Raw genomic sequence first — 16,640 nt, 5'->3', positions numbered from 1 at the left:
AGTACGCGGGCCTCTCACTGTTGTGGCCTCTCCCGTTGTGGAGCACAGGCTCCGGACGCGCAGGCTCAGCGGCCATGGCTCACGGGCCCAGCCACTCCGCGGCATGTGGGATCTTCCCGGACCGGGGCACGAACCCGTGTCCCCTGCATCGGCAGGCGGACTCTCAACCACTGCGCCACCAGGGAAGCCCTTACCTTCATTTCTAAAGAAGGTATTTAAAAAATAACCTTCATTTTTAAAGAAGGTATCTAAAAATTAAAGTCTCCATTTCCACAATACTCTATCAGTATAAAATAACAAAGTCACATTGAAGGCCAATAACTACTATCAATACAATACTTATTTCCCATTTATTTGTGATTTTTCAGGGGTTCAAACCAGTGAATAAAAGTCAATTTTATTTTCATAGAGAACTTATTATTCCACTATTATTTTCAGAATCATTGTAATAAAAAACCTACCTGGAAAGAGTAATACAAAAGAGAACCTGAAGGTCTCAGAAGATTGTGCAAAATTTATAACAACTGGCATTAAAAACAAACAAACCACCGAAGGCTCTGATATTTGGCCTCTGATCTCTTAGGACAGTGCTTTTCAAAGTCTGGTGTGTGTCAAAATCACCTGGAGAATTAATGGAGCCTACAGAAGCCCAGGGAAGGCCTGGGTCTCTGCATCTTTACCACGTTCTCCAGCAAGGGTTTCCAAACTGGGCTGATCAGAATTGCCTGGGAAACTCTGAAAAACAACAACAACAAATCCCCAAGCTTCATCCCTGGACATTTTGGTTCAGTAGGTTTGAGGTTGGGAAACAGAAATCTTAAAACATTTTATTTTAAAATCGTTAAACAAACTTCCCAGATGGTTCTCATTAGTCAGATTTGGGAACCACTGACTTAGAACACTTATTTAGGTAAGTGTCTCTCAAAGAGCTCTAAGCCTGAGCTCACTAAGAATATTCATAACTTTGGGCAGGTTATAAATCACCATCCTGTGAGAATTTAACAAATTAAACTGTCTAGAAGTGATTTGATACTAAAAACTCCACCCAACTTAGCACTTAAATTATCTAATGATTTTCTGTCTATCTACTCTCCATCCCCAGGCTATACATAATATTTATTCTATACATAATATTTATTTTCTATGGCTGTTAAGTGCTATTTATTTTATAATATTTATTTTCTATGGCTGTTAAGTGCTAGACACCCAAAGTGCTCCTAAGCAAGTTGCCCCATAGGATTTTATTCTGTTAACCTGACCCTCTTCTTCCATTCAGACGCCCAGAGCTGTGAGGAATAGACTTGTTCAGGGTACCACGGCCAACTGATGTCACTTGCAGCATTACATGGCAAGACATCAACCTGCAAACCCTGTCCCCATCCCACTGGGAGAGAGACACTAGAAAACCTTAAAGTGAGAATTAATTTTGGGGGGAAAGAATCGCTCTAACCAAAGACAGATCATTTAAAAGGTTAACTATTTTTAAAACCAAGACAAAAGAAAGCTAATATGACTTGAGAAGCTTAAAGAAATAGTGACGTGACTTTTGGTTTACCTCCAGTAGCCCTAAACCCATAGATATCCAGCCCCACTTCTCCTGTATCTCAGAATCAGGTGTTTAAATTCAAAGCCCAAGACAGAAAGAATCTGAAAGCAATGATCAACAAGGAATTTGGGAAATGACCTTTGATCTCATTTTCCTCGCAGTCTGAAGTCCTATCAGATTGAGATATCAATATACATTAAATGGAAAAATATGCTCAAAAGTAGGTGAGAATTATGATCCGTAAAACACAGATGCTGACTTCTAATCCTTCCCACAAAATCCCAGATCACAAATTGAGAGATGAGATGATCTCTTTTGGACAGAAGGCACTGACTGGGCCCCGTGAGCCAGCAGCAAGTGACAGGCAACTTGCAGCAGAGGCAGCAGAAATGCCCATGGGTCCCACGTGTCTTTTCTTAGTGATGATGGCCCTCCTTACTGGACCGTCAGCAGCAGACAGTTCAAATGTACTTAGTAAAACTGCTGGGTGGGCAACCAAGGGAAGAGAAGGATCTCCTAGAACTGGGAGGGAAAACAAGCCAAACGCTACTAGCAGCAGGCCCAGCTGGAAGAGGGCTTGGTCTGCAGGTTGATGTAGTTCCCTTGGGTGGACAAAGACATATCTTCTCTGGAATTGCTCATCATCTTCTCAATGAGGACTCTAAAAAACAAATAAAAAACAAGCCTGAGAAGCTGGATGGAGAAACGGCAGATATTATCTGTCTTGTCACCAGATGGCACTCAGTAAAGCCACAAGGTTTAAATGCCCCTTTGTCCCCAGTTATCTCAGGAGAGAAGACAGCATCCCTGACCTTCAGGAGCTGGCATTCCAGTGGCTCAGTCTGTTCTTGTTTGCTCAGAAACAAGGAAAGAAGGGCCAAGGGGCTGCAGTGGAAGATGGGTAAATCTGTGTGCCTATCCCTAGAACAGTATGAGCTACTCACCTCATGGCCTCATTAATATTTTTGTTCTCCTTGACTGATGTTTCTGTCCAACCTGTGAAACCATTCTCTTTACTGAACCGGTCAACCTGGTCTCGGCTCACTGCCCAAGGGGACAGATCACACTGGCAAAGAAAATAAATAAAAGGCAACACCATAAACTTCCTGGGAATAGAAACATTGCTCAGATACGTGTGGATTTAAAACAGTTCCACCCATGGCTAGAACAGCAACATCTGAAATCTACAGCCAACATTCTTCCCAAAGAAAGTCTCAACATCTCTTGAAAGGAGGTAGAGAAGGGCAAGTGGATACCCACAATCAGAGTGCATTTTAGACACGCTTACTCTCTGACCACGGATTGAGGCCGGGGGCCATTTTCCAAGATCGACCACATACCTTGTTGGCTAAGAGCAGGCAGGGCACCGGCTCTCCATTAGGCAGTGTGAGCTTGCTGTCCAGGTCCTGTTTCCATCTTTGGCTGTTGCTGAAGGTAGTGGCATTGGTAACATCAAACATAATAACACAGGCAGAGGCATCCCGATAGTAAAGTCGGGTCATAGAGGTGAAGCGCTCCTGCCCTGGGAAGTAAGGAGACGGTTCTTGAGAAGGTGATCCTGAGAGCCAGCCTTGGAACCCTCCCTGACACCCTGCCCTTTCCATCTTCATTGTGGGAAAGAGGGCAGTATGCGTAGTGGGTGAGTCCAGATTCTGCGCCCAGATCACCCAATTCCAAACCCCTGCTCTGTCATTTACTATCTATGTGACTTCAGACAAGTCAAGCTTTCGGTGCTTCAGACTGAGCATCTGTAAAGTGGGGAAGCAAGCAGTCGCTTTTTATCATAGGATAGTTGTAAGGATTAATAATGAGTCAGTGAATCTAAAATGCTCAGAAAAGTGCTTGGCACGTAATAAATAAGGATTAGCTATTATTATTATTGTCTTCTCTTTTCTTGTTTCTCACCAAGGTCAGCTGAAAACCTAGAAAGAGCACCCCCTCCCCCTGCTGTGGGAGCATCTACCTACAGTCTGGACAGTTCACTACTTTGCCAGACCCTCACCGACACAGAGACTGCTCTACATTTATTCAGGGCAAAACATCTACAGAAAACATCTACAAAAGCTCTACATCTATTCAGCTTATATGTCCTCAGAGCAGTTCAATCATTCCAGCTTTAGGAAAAAACTTCTGGTCTCCCTGTCCCACTTTTTCTCTGAGAGCTTGTTGGTTAAACCAAAATGTCTTCCTTGTTCTTGTCCAGTCTTATCCATCCTACCTGCAATATCCCACAGCTGGAGGCGCACCATCTCTGAGTCAGACCACTGGAGAACCTTCAGAGCAAAATCCACTGAAAATTTATGTATAATATACTTGAATTAAATTTACCTTAAAAAATCCACAAAGTCATATCAAATACGCAATTACAACCCTAGAGACACACAACTCCAATCCCATTCATTCATTCATTCTTTATTTGTTTGGTTACTTTTAAGCCCTCAATGGACTGAGATGAGCCCACACTCATGTATTAAGTGTGGGACAGGTAATTCACATGCATCTCCGAAGGCATCTCCAGCTTTTACTCTCTCATCAAACCAATGTATTTGATCCTACTTGTCTCTAAGGCTGGGGATAGGAGGATGGGAGTAATTATAAAAACAACTCCTAATCTCAGGTTAAACAGTTTCTGGGAGATTTAGGGGGTTTTCTCAGGGAAGGGATGATGGGGTAGAAGAGGGAAATGAGGTAAGTGGGTTGGCTTTTGCATCTTCCACATTTCAGTGTTGGTTTCTAGTCCAACTGTATTATGAGAAAAACACACCCTCAGGGAATTCTACATTCTCCATAAGGCCGTAGGAATTATCTTGGGCAGGAATGGGATAAAGTGAAAAGGTCCCAGAGGATTCACCAGGAAGAAGATACTCCATGGATGATGCTTAAGAGCAGTGCTGGAATCTACTGCCACATCTGTAGATGCTGAGTCCATGACTTAAGGCTGCGGGGGAGAGCTTTTGATAAGGACAGCAACAGGATAATTTCTGAGATTTGGAAATACATTTCTCCACGTCTATGACAGAAATAAAAGCTAGGAAAAATTAAGAATAAACACTGAACAAAAAATTAGCCAGTCAATTATATTCTCTACTAAAGGAAAACTACAACAATTGCTAAAAATTAGTGGGATACTTTTAAACCAAATCCATGAAATAGGGACCCTCATATTATTGAGCAGTGTGGGGCAGAATGGTCAGGAAACAACCTTTGAAACTTTTGTTTGTTTGTAACTTTAAACCCTTAATTTTGATGAACGTTCTTTTTTTTTTTTTTGCGGTACGCGGACCTCTCACTGTTGTGGCCTCTCCCACTGCGGAGCACAGGCTCCAGACGCGCAGGCTCAGCGGCCATGGCTCACGGGCCCAGCCGCTCCGCGGCGTGTGGGATCTTCCCGGACCGGGCACGAACCCGTGTCCCCTGCATCGGCAGGCGGACTCTCAACCACTGCGCCACCAGGGAAGCCCTTGATGAATATTCTTAAGGAGGGTGTTTTAACTGCAAATGTAAATGCATGTTAATTTTAAAAAATTCCAGAATGAACACTAACACACAATTTCAAAACTTACATTACTGCAATTTTTTTTCCTTAAAAAATGTTCTTTTAATGGAGATAAATAAATGTTTGTTACTTTCCCTCTTCACCAGCTCTTCCCATCTAAACTTCTAATTAGAAGGCATTTTTCTACTTCTGAAAAGACAGTTGAGTCCAAAGGCCAAACTGGAAAGAAAGGAATTAACTCTTGGTCTTCCCTGCCTCCTTCATCTCCCCAGTTTGAGAGAAAAAGGGGTGTGTGTGTTGGGGGGAAGATAGGTCAGAAAAGTGGTATATTTTACACTAGGAAGAATTCCTAGTCTTTATTTAAGCAATCGATGGACAAAAAACACACAGCTCTTCAGCCCTGATAAGCATCTGATTGTGTGGCCAAGGGGCCCTCCCATGCAGGTATTTCCGTAACAAAGCTAGGCTCCATGAGGCCAGGTTAAACACCTTTCTGTTCCTTCAACAGCTGTCTGTAACTCCCGTGACAGGCAGGACAACAGCCCCAACTGGTACCTAACCAGGCGCTCCAGAGGGTCTCAGCTGCTTCTGCTGATCGCAGAGATGTGCCTGTGACCGCTAGGAAGGCTGCAGGAGGAGACTTGAGTTCCCTAGCGACACGCAGCAATCGCTCATTTTCTCATCCACCCGCCCTCATTTCCCATCGTCACAGTTTTGCTCTCTTTCCAGACAATCAGCTCAGGCTGGGAAAACTTAATTGGGGGAAACCCAAGAGAAGCATGAAAATCAAACACCAGCATGCCTCCCTTCAGGATCCCAGACACCTATTTCCAGGCCCGGGGAAGGACCCAAAGGCACCAAATCCTCCGTTCCCCACCCCACTTGAGTCCGCGGCTCAAGTCCCGTGATCCCGGCTTCTCGTCTACCGCCCCCGCAGCGACGTCTCACCTCCCACCGTGGACTTGTAGTGTTTGCTGAAGCTGTCCTGGGAATATCGCTGCACCAAGGACGTCTTGCCCACTGCGGCGTCCCCCACCACCAGCACTTTGAACAGGTGATCGCGGCTGCCCATGGCTAGCGGGATGGACGTTATACGGCGGCGGGAAGTGGGGGGAGTAACTTATTTTAAACCCTTTGGCTCGCGACCCCGCTCAAATTGAAGTTTGGCATTCCCGCCGAACCGCCCGTTGGGGCTTCTCTGACGAGAAAGCAAAAAAGGAAACTTCGCACTCAACCTATACGCGCTTCCTCCCCGGGCGGCCGCAGCCTGGGTGGGGCGCAGGGCGCAAGCTGCTAGCCCCCCGCTGTTCTCACCTTCTCCCGCTCCCCGCCCGGCTACCGAGAAACTGGATGAGGCACCACGGTGTCTCACCCACCGGGACTTCCCCGGAGCTGCTCCGGCGGGCATATGAACCCGGGCCAGCTCATTTCACGGTCAGGGAGAAGATGGGGGCCCTCCCCGCACTGCAAAAACCAAATTCTGGGGAAAAAGACGTTCACAACTAGACTCCCCAGACCCCATACCGCACCAGGCGGCGCAGTCCTCTCGCCTTCCTCCGCGTGCGTCACGTGCAGCGTTGCTTGGGGCACTACATTTCCCATCTTACCTCGCGGTGAAGAGAAGTAGGCGAGTGAGGAGACTCGCCCGCCTGGCCTCCTGGGAAGTGTAGTTAATGCACTATTTTTCTTTTTTAAAAAACTACGCAAAGTTTCAAATCGTTTCAACCGTTTGGAATCTTATTTTAAAATAATTCTGGAATAGAGAAGATCCTTCAGAAGCGATTTGTTCGACATGATTTCACCTGCCTAAATCCGTCCCCAGATAGATTTCTCACTATCTTTAAAAGTTTTATGGAGCTAAGATTAAAAATTATTCCATAGATGCCATACATTATTCCACTAATAAAAGCTCAAGCCTCATCCCTCATGCTCCAAATCTATTTCCTATTCTTTCAGTTGGATGGACATATCCAGGATCTTGTGAACATGATGAAGCCTAGCTCTTATATTTTCCCCTAAAGACCCAATATCAGTCAAATTCAAGGACAGATTAAAAGGCTGACTCTTAGGAAAACCCATGTCGTTAAATGTTAGTTATTAATATTTAATAACTAGCTACTGCAGTAAAGATAGAAAACAACAGACGGTTCCTCATCCTCACTTCCACAATCTCTAGTCATCACATCATTTGGGCTGGAAGCTAATTGGAGTACACTGGCAGCCCTCCTCCAGTTGTTGCTGTTGCTCATGAATAACGATTAAACTACAGTTTTGCAAATACTTTTAATTTTTTAGCCTGTAACTTTTCTGACCTGCCTGCCCTTTAGGTAGCAGTTAAGGGGACATGAGCTTCACGGCGAAGAAAATAAGTTCCATTTTCTATACTTTCCCCAGGAATAGAAGTAAAAGCAACAGGGCAATGGGAAAACAGCCCTGGTTAGATCTCTTGATAGGCTACCTCTTACATTCTGTGAGGAGAGAACATCAGCACGGTTCACAATGAATGTATTTAGCCCAAAATATTTGTTACCCAGGTAAGGAAGTTCAGGCTAGGCTACTCATCTTTTCCGAATGTCTCAGTTCCCTTTCCAATGGTCTTTTCTCAATTCCCATTGGCTTTAACATAGTTGAACACTCCTTGAAATTTGTTTCTCACGTGGCTTCTGTGACACTTTTTCTTGTTTATCCTCCTACTTCTGTGATGATCGCCTTTTTCTTTCATGGTTTCCTTCCATCCCATCACTCCCTAAGAATTTCCTAAGGCTTAAGTCTTGGTCCTTGAGCTGATCATTCTTTAAACTTTTTACTTTAGTGAATTGCCTTGGCTTCAAATTTCTCTTTGTCTAAATTTTATTTATATCTTTATCTCCAATCAGTTCTGTTCAACTGCTATAAGGGTGCCTCCATTTGGCTGTCCTGCCAGAGCCTCCCTCTCACTGCATCACCACAAAAACAGCTATTTCTGTCACTGGCCTCATCATTTCTTCCTTTCACTCAGGCTTCAGACCTGAACATTTTTATTTTATTGTGGTAGGAACACTTAACATGAGATCTACCTCTTAAGTTTTAAAGTATTCAATACAATACAAAAAATACAAAATTTTAAGTGTGCAAGAGAGGTACAGTGTTGTACAGCAGATCTCTAGAATTTATTCATCTTGCTTACCTGAACCTTAAGCCCATTGATTAGTAACTCCCCATTTCCCCCTCCCCCGAGCTCTTAGCAACCACTATTTCTTCCACTCTTTGACTCTATAAATTTGACTATTTTAGATACCTCGTATGAGTGGAATCATGCAGTAGTTGTCTTTCTGTGACTTGGGTATTACACTTAGCATAATGTTTTTAAGGTTCATCTATGTTGTCGCTTATTGCAGAATTTCCTTCTTTGTAATGGCTGAATAATATTCTATTGTATGCATATACTACTTTTTAAACTCATCATTTGATAGACATTTAGGTTGCTTCCTTATCCTGGCTATTGTAAATAGTGCTGCAATGAACATGGAAGTGCCAACATCTCTTTGAGATCCTGATTTCAATTCTCTTGGATAAATTCCCAGAAATAGGATTGTTGGATCATATGATAGTTCTATTTTTAGTTTTTTGAGGAAACTTCATACTGTTTTCCATAGTGGCTGCAACATTTTGCATTCCAACCAACAGTGTACAAGGGTTCCAATTTCTCCACATCCTCGCCAACACTTGTTGTCTTTTTTTTTTTTTAATAATAGCCATCCTGATAGGTGGGAAGTGATATCTCATTGTGGTTTTGATTTGTATTTCCCTGATGATTAGTGACATTCAATGTTTTTTCATGTATTTTTTGGCCATTTGTATGTCTTCTTTGGAGAAAAATCTATTCAACTCCTTAGCCAATTTTAAAACTATGTTATTAGGTTTTTGTTTTTGCTTGTAGACCTTGAGCATTTAAAAAAAATTTTATTGGAGTATAGTTGATTTACAGTGTTGTGTTAGTTTCAGGTGCACAGCAAAGTGAATCAGTTATACATATACACATATCTACTCTTCTTTAGATTCTTTTCCCATATAGGTCATTACAGAGTATTGAGTAGAGTTCCCTGTGCTATACAGTAGGTCCTTATTAGTTATCTATTTTATATATAGTAGTGTGCAGTAGTGAGCATTATTAATATTTCCTCTTACACACATTCCTCTACAGCCCCTCCCTTTTAAAAAGTCAGTCACCACATCCTACTGATACTTCCTTCAAAGACATTTCTCCCACCCATCCTTTATGCTTTGTATCCAGTGTCACTTGCATGTTCAGGCTTTCATTATTCGCACCTGGATCATCTTCAGAAACCTGTTTATTGATCTCCCTGATTTTAGTGTTTTAAAATCTTCAGTGCATCCTGTACAACCAGCCAGGATGATTTTCCTAAAACATCATTGTTCCTTCATTGTCTACCAATTATCCAAAAATTGTCCAACCTTCCTGAATTGGTGTCCAAAGCCCCACCCTACCTAACAACTCTATCTCACCTGATCTCAAACGGGAATCTTCCCCTTCCAAAAGGTGATGTTCCTTCTGCTCTTTAAAAGCCCAATTTCATTTTTTACTTTGTATCTTCGCTCAGGGTGCTTCACCTATCAGAATACCCTTCAGGCTTCTTTTCACACACCTAAATCTTACCATACTTTGGGTTCTCAAACTTTAGTGTGCATAAGAATTACTTGGGGATGCTTGTTAAATATGAACATTCTGACTCTGCAGGGCTGTGGTAGGACCCAGGGGAATCTGCCTTTTTGTCAAGTACTGAGGTGATACCCAGACCAGATTCCACTTTGAGAAATGCTGCTTTAAAGCCTGACTTATGCATCAACCGATTTAGGAATATTTCCCTTATTATTGCAGCCCTTATTCATCACCTGGAGCATTTACAATCGGTTTGATCTGTGTTCCTTTAACTGTGTCACCAATTTAAAATTATTTAACTTATATGCAAATAGTACATTGCAAAGTAAACAAGCATTTCAAATACAAAATTTTGGCTTTGGCCCCGGTTGTCTGTAAGAGGAGCTACTTTAAGTTTGCCAAATCAGAAGTGTGAAGAGTGAGGATTTAAGAGGGAAGATTAGCAAGTTCCTGGTATCCCCCCAAGTCACAGAGTTTCTATTAAAGGAGTGACAATTCCTTTGGTGGGGGTAGGGGTATTGTATTTCTTCGATAGTAAGCTTCAGTCTCCCAGATAGACAGTCATAAATAAGAGAGAGGGAAAGCACATTCAGAGTGCCAACAACAGATTTACATGTACATGTTTGGAACACAGCTTTTTGGAAGCTGGGGAAGTGGTCAGCCTTGCTCTGTTACTATCACACTTCCTGTTGGTGCCTGCCTCTCTCCTTTTTACTTCCCACCTTTTTTTTTTTTTTAATTTCAAACCCATAGAAATGTTAAAAGAAGAATATAATGTATATCAGTATGTCCTAAAGCTGGATTTTCAATTACTGACATTTTGCCTCATCTGCTTTGTCTCTTTGTGTATACATATCAAACCTTTTGAAAGTAAGTAGCACATACTTCATCCCTAAATACTTTAGTACATAGGCCCTAATAATTAAATTCTCCTATAAAACCAAAATACTGTATAAGGAAGAACAAATCTGACTCCATATTAGATCTGTTTCTTTTACTTTAACCTTTGTATTCTGTTACTTCTGCTGTAAGTTAAGAATGTTGCCTATCACCTGAAATATACAGGATAGTGCATTCTCAAGGCTCAGACCTTTATTTATTTATTTTAAAAATAAATTTATTTATTTATTTTTGGCTGCATTGGGTCTTCGTTGCTGTGTGCAGGCTTTCTCTAGTTGTGGTGCGTGGGCTTCTCATTGCAGTGGCTTCTCTTGTCGCACAGCACGGGCTCTAGGCACATGGGCTTTAGTAGTTGCGGCACGTGGGCTCAATAGTTGTGGCTCGCGGGCTCTAGAGCACACACAGGCTCTGTAGTTGTGGCGCACGAGCTTATTTGCTCCGTGACATGTGGGATCTTCGCGGACCAGAGCTTGAACCCGTGTCCCCTGCGTTGGCAGGCAGATTCTTAACCACTTCTGCCACCAGGGAAGTCCAGGCTCTGACCTTTAAAAGTAAGTATAACACTTTTCCGTTCATATAGAGATAAAAAGTTGCAGAACAGAGAATAACATTTGTCCTGTTGGAGGTTTATAGAAACATGGTGATCTGACCTATGTGGACAGCTGCAAGCACAAAGGATTACATCACCAACACCAAGACATTTCAACAACCAACCACACCACTTTCTCTGTTAGTATAAAAGAAGCCTGAATTCTAACTAGGGTAAGGTGGTTCTTTGGAACACTAGTCCATCATCTTCTTGGTCATCTGGCTTTCCAAATATAGTCGCTATTCCGTGCCCCAAGAACTCAGCTCTCCACTTATTGGCCTGTTGTGCGGCAAGCAGTAGGAGCTCGGACTCGGTAACAATACCATTACGCTTATCACACCTAAAAAAATTAACTTTAGCTCAATAATATCATAAAAAATTTACATTTATCTATATCCCTTGAAATATTTTTTCCTCACTTCCCTTCCTCTGATCCAGGATCCAATAAAAGCTCATGCATTGCATTTGGTCGTTTTGTTTCTTCAGTCTTTTTTTAATGTAGAACTATGCTGTGTCCAATACAGGAGCCAGTAGCCATACGTGGTTATTTATATTCAAATTAATGGAAATTAAATAAATTTAAAATCGGCTCATCAGTCACACTGGCCACATTTCAAGTGCTCAGTTGCCACATGTAATAGTGGCCACTATATTGAACAGCTCAGATGTGGACTGTTTTCCTTATCACTGACGGTTCTATTGGAGAGCTTTAATCTACAGTAATCCCTTGCCATTTTTTTTGCTTTTCATAACACTGACTTTCTTTTTAAAGAGTTGTATTGTAGAGAGTCTGGGTTGTCAATCCATATTCTGGGTTGTCTGATTATTTTCTCAAGATTAGATTCTGGAAAAACGTTTTTGGCAAGAGCCCTACCTAAAGGAGGTGGTGTATAGCTTATTACATCACTAATTTCAGGTTGGTGATGACTACCATATGATTTCAATAAATATTTATTAAAGAAGTGACCCAGCACTAGGAAATCGCCTAAGAACTTGGGAGCTTGACTTCAAATAGAAGAGAAAGAGTTTAGGGAATTCCCTGGTGATCCAGTGGTTAGGACTTGGCACTCTCACTGCTGTGGCCTGTGTTCAGTCCCTGGTTGGGGAACTAAGAGATCCTGCAAGCTGCACTGCGTGGCAAAAAAAAAAAAAAAAAAAAAAAGAGAAAGTTTATATAATCTCCATAGCCTCCACCCCTGTGCTAGGAAGAAGGTGGAAAAATGCTTTGTAACATGAAATGGAGACTGAAGTGATACAGCAAGTGGCCCAGGAGCACGGATGGGAGGGATGGACCCAGAGAAGGGTCAGGCCATGGGGCTGCAGCTGTCCCTAAGCCCCAAACTCCAGATTCACTTAAGTAATCATAACTTTGTGGTGATTGCTTTGGGCACAGGAAGCGGAAGCACAGGAATGCCTGTGACCCAGCTAAGCATTCAGTCAGAAGTTTCCGCAGCAAGGTGCCCTAGGAAACCCTCTAGAGAGAGGCTGGTGGGCTCAAAGGGCAACGTGTCAATCACTCCTCTGCGGGCTTGTACCCAAGAGTCTGCAGCTAGCTTTGAGCCTGGGAGTATCCAGGGAAAACATTATACCCTAGTTCTTACTGCTTGTGTTGCCACATTTGCCTTCTTCCATGGATACCCTCCCATCCACCCCAAATAAAACCAGGGAAAGAAGATAGGAAAAGGGGTAGAGGAGAATTTTTGGTTTAAAGAGCTGAGTGTGTGGCCCCAACTGTCAACGACGTGTCACTGAGAAAGTCGCATCTATATAATGAAGGCATTCCCTTCTAACACAGATGATTCTAATTTTCTATGACCTTTCAACTCTGAAAGAGGGGAGCAAGCCAGAGACTATTGTACCCATAGGCCACCCTTAGTTACCCACTGACAACCCCCCACCCCTCCACCAAGAACTTGGAAATACTGTGTTAAACTCTAAAATCAACATGTAATGAGAGGTTCCTAGGCAGCAGACTAGATTGATTGGAGTATGAACATATCTAAAGAAGAAATGTGTTGATCTGAAGGGAAGTTGGTCAGTCTTAGAAGTAAAGAAAGGAGACATTGAGAGGAGAAGGGTGGCTACACATCTCTGGCTTCTGTCTGGCAGACACCTTAGTCTTAAGGGAATATCTGGCTGTCTGTCAGGTGTCCCTATTGTGGAGAGTCTGCAGCTGACTAACAAGGCCTGACACCATTATATTTTCAAGTTATAAAACAAACTTCTCTGTTAAGATTCCCAACTCTCTGAGTACCTTCTGATCACCTTTTTCCTGGGTAGCTTCCTTCCAGGGAGGGGATGTGCTGGTCAGGCTTACATGTGTGTCAGGCCCACTGACCATCTGGTCTTACGCACAGGCCTCTGTGAGTTTGTGGGCCTAAGTCAGCCTCCCTGAGATGACTTCTGGACGGGAATGAGTTTTCGGGCCACTGAAGATGAAGCCGGGTCAGGGTCACAGTGCACTTACCCAGCGGAGACCTATGAACCTGGCTGGTCTGCCACACTGCACAACTTTGTCCAACTTCAACTGCACCCACGGCACTAATGAGCAGAATCCAGGGTGGGTCCGGGTCTATTAACTTCTCAATCCACTAGTTCCTTCATATCATCCCAAACTCTATATTCTGAGTATTTCTCTTCTCGTCTTAATCAACATTGTATAATAATAATAAAAGCTTCTGTTTATTGAAACTTCTGTGTGCTCAACAGCCCCACAGAGAAGGCATTGCTGTCCCATTCTACAGAAGGGACAACTGGGGATCAAAAGAGCTGAGAAAGCTGGGATTCAAACCTATGTCTACCTTTAAAGCTTGTGCTTGTTATTATATTTAAAATTAAGCTGTGTGAGGAAAGTAGGGTGACTTCTCAGAAGAGTATAGCATCCTCAGCATGTTTTCTAAGAGTTGCCTCATTCCAAAAGTGGACATGATGACTCTTACTCATTGAGCTCAAAAAATAAGAATCTGCCTTGACTGGAGAAGGCAGCTGGCAGCTGTGCCTCACTGGTGGAGTAGGAGAATTCTAGTGAGGCCCTGGGGTATCCCAGAGGGTTCTGGCCACCATCTTTGACCCTGACACAGGAAAAAGATAACCTGGATGCTAAGCAAAGCAAAAGATAGAGAATGTAGAAGCCTAGGTGGGCACGTGATGTGCTGTTCTGTCCTCCATAGCATGGGAGTCCCAAGGGAGAGGATCAGTGGCTGTGTTCCAGGCTTGGGATTGGGTCCCCTGAGAATACCTCAGGCAATGGTGACATCTCTCCCCTGCACCTTCCTGAACCTGTATCGAAGGCTGGTTTGATTTTTGGCCTGGTAATCTTAGTTAATATTTCATATTTGACTTAGTTACTTTTCCCACAGATTTCTAACTCCTAAAAACCAGATACATACTTGATTTCTGAGTAATTTGTGAGGTAGTCAACAACTTGGTAATGTACTTGAAAGTCACACACGTGATAGTCTGTGCAGAGTCAAGGATGGATAAACGTGGGTGTCCCTGGCAGGTCACAATTTGGAGCTCCCTTAAAGCAAGGTTTTCTATCTACTTGCTCAACATTTCTTTGATAGCAGCTAAGAGAAAATAATTTCTGTAATGTTCAAAATAAGAAATTTGTTCTAGTATGTTCAAAATAAGGAACGTATACTATCCTCTGAATATGACATAATATTTACTTATTTGGGATTATTTTCATTTAACTTTTTAAAAGAAAACACCAATAAATAACTAGACAATATTAGTCCACCCAACCTAACTAAACATGAATATAGCCATAAAGTCTTTCAAATTATGTTTAGGATTTTTTTTCTCTCTGGCCAACCGGTTCTCACATTCCTGCATTTTGTTTCTGTTTTTTTGATTTTTTTTGGCCATGCCGCGCAGCTTGCAGGATCTCAGTTCCCCGACCAGGGACTGAACCCGGGCCACAGCAGTGAAAGCCGGGAATCCTAACCAGTAGGGCACCAGGGAACTCCCTGCAATTGGTTTTCTTACTAGCTTTTAAAAAAAAATTATTTTTGTTTTTTTTTTGTTTGCGGTACGCGGGCCTCTCACTGTTGTGGCCTCTCCCGTGGCGGAGCACAGGCTCCGGACGCGCAGGCTCAGCGGCCATGGCTCACGGGCCCAGCCGCTCTGCGGCATGTGGGGTCTTCCCGGAACGCGGCACGAATCCGCGTCCCCTGCATCGGCAGGCGGACTCTCAACCACTGCGCCACCAGGGAAGCCCTTAAAAATTTTTTTAATCAAGCCATATATTTTCTTGGGAGTCATATTAAAATATTTTATCTTTAGATAATGTAATAACATATACTGCACTAAACAGCACTATACTGTGATTGCTCAGTTACTGAATTTTAGCCGGAGACAGCGGGATTTCAGGAGACTGTCAGCTGACTGATCTCAGGGTTGGTGGTGTTGCCTGTAATTATGTTGCAAAAATATCATCAGGGATAGGCTGGCGCCTGGGAGGCTTGTTTTTAAATGTCCACTGGAAGATATTGTCTATTTCTGTAGACAATTATCATTTTACAGCAATACAAGGTGTCTCAAGGGCAAAACAGATAACAGGCACCATATTTTTGACCATTTCAGTACGTTTTAATGTTCTCTACACAGGGACACCTTGGACACCTCTTTCATCTGGCTCCAGGCATGGTGGGAAGGCACCGGGCTGAGAGAATCCTGGGTGTGAATCTATGACCTTGGGCAAGACACTTAACCTCTCTGGGCCTCAGTTTCTCACCTGTAAAATGGTGATAATATCTTTTTTGCAAAGTTTTGAGAGATAATATTGCAGTTGTAAATGAGGCTATTATTTAAAAGTATATCACAGAGTATAATATACTATATATTAAATATTATACAAATAATAATTAACAAGCAATTATCCTCTTTCTACTAACCCTTAATGGCCTTACTAACATATTATTGCTTTGAAGAGTTAGTCCCAGAGTCCAGGCCCGTTATAAAAGGCTGATTTCGTAAATGTTTTCACTAGAAAAAAAAGGGTAATTATGTGACGTGATAGATGTGTTACTTAACTCAATGGGGGAATCCTTTCACAATGTACTCGTATATTAAATCACATTATATACTTTAAATATATTACAACTTTGTCAATTATATCTCAGAAAAAAGGGCTGATCACCAAGCTGGGCAATGCTCAGCACTGTCTGCTTTATACCATTGTCAAGGATCCTTGGGGGAGCGTGTCCTGCTCGGGCAGTGGTTCCCAGCAGAGGCTTTGGAGTCAGACAGATCTGGGTGGGACTGCACCGTGACTCTGCCCTTCCCTATCTGCCATCTCAGAAAAGCTGCTTCGTCACAAACGTGTGCGTGTCTCAGAGGGTTGTGTTATCACCCCCTGCCCTGCAAACCACCCCCAGTCATGCGAACCATTTGTAGTTCCCCAAAGCACCAGGCTCACTTCTCTGCTTAGCTTACTGTTTCCTCT

The 16,640-nt window shown here is 42.9% G+C and overlaps 1 protein-coding gene across 2 annotated transcripts; it reads right to left on the bottom strand.

Moving 5' to 3' along the window:
- Window positions 1-322: 322 nt before the first annotated feature.
- On the bottom strand, window positions 323-6,595 carry RAB29 (RAB29, member RAS oncogene family). Of its 2 annotated transcripts, XM_024751090.1 has the most exons (5): window positions 5,991-6,594; window positions 3,765-3,836; window positions 2,887-3,068; window positions 2,491-2,612; window positions 323-2,207 (listed from the first exon to the last, which is right to left on the bottom strand). In XM_024751090.1, exons 1-5 carry the CDS (start codon window positions 6,112-6,114, stop codon window positions 2,096-2,098), a joined length of 612 nt encoding a protein of 203 aa, XP_024606858.1. In that variant the 5' UTR covers window positions 6,115-6,594; the 3' UTR covers window positions 323-2,095. The 2 variants fall into 2 exon arrangements, with proteins under 2 accessions (XP_024606858.1, XP_024606859.1); XM_024751091.1 differs by lacking the exon at window positions 3,765-3,836 and having other exon boundaries at window positions 5,991-6,595.
- Between the last annotated feature and the right edge of the window lie 10,045 nt (window positions 6,596-16,640).

The sequence above is a fragment of the Neophocaena asiaeorientalis genome, unplaced genomic scaffold (assembly GCF_003031525.2).
Source record: "Neophocaena asiaeorientalis asiaeorientalis breed wild unplaced genomic scaffold, Neophocaena_asiaeorientalis_V1.1 scaffold67, whole genome shotgun sequence".
Classification (NCBI taxonomy): Eukaryota; Metazoa; Chordata; class Mammalia; order Artiodactyla; family Phocoenidae; genus Neophocaena; species Neophocaena asiaeorientalis.
The sequence above is the reverse complement of the archived record's forward strand: the minus strand, read 5'-3'. Positions and strand labels throughout refer to the sequence as shown.

Bases quoted from the DNA above. Each gene is read 5' to 3' on its own strand.
- RAB29 (XM_024751090.1), bottom strand. From the start codon at position 6,114: ATGGGCAGCCGCGATCACCTGTTCAAAGTGCTGGTGGTGGGGGACGCC. The intron at 2,613-2,886 runs GTATGTGGTCGA...TTTCTTTGCCAG, and splicing joins GCCTGCTCTTAGCCAACAAG to TGTGATCTGTCCCCTTGGGC. The intron at 2,208-2,490 runs GTGAGTAGCTCA...TTTGTTTTTTAG, and splicing joins AATATTAATGAGGCCATGAG to AGTCCTCATTGAGAAGATGA.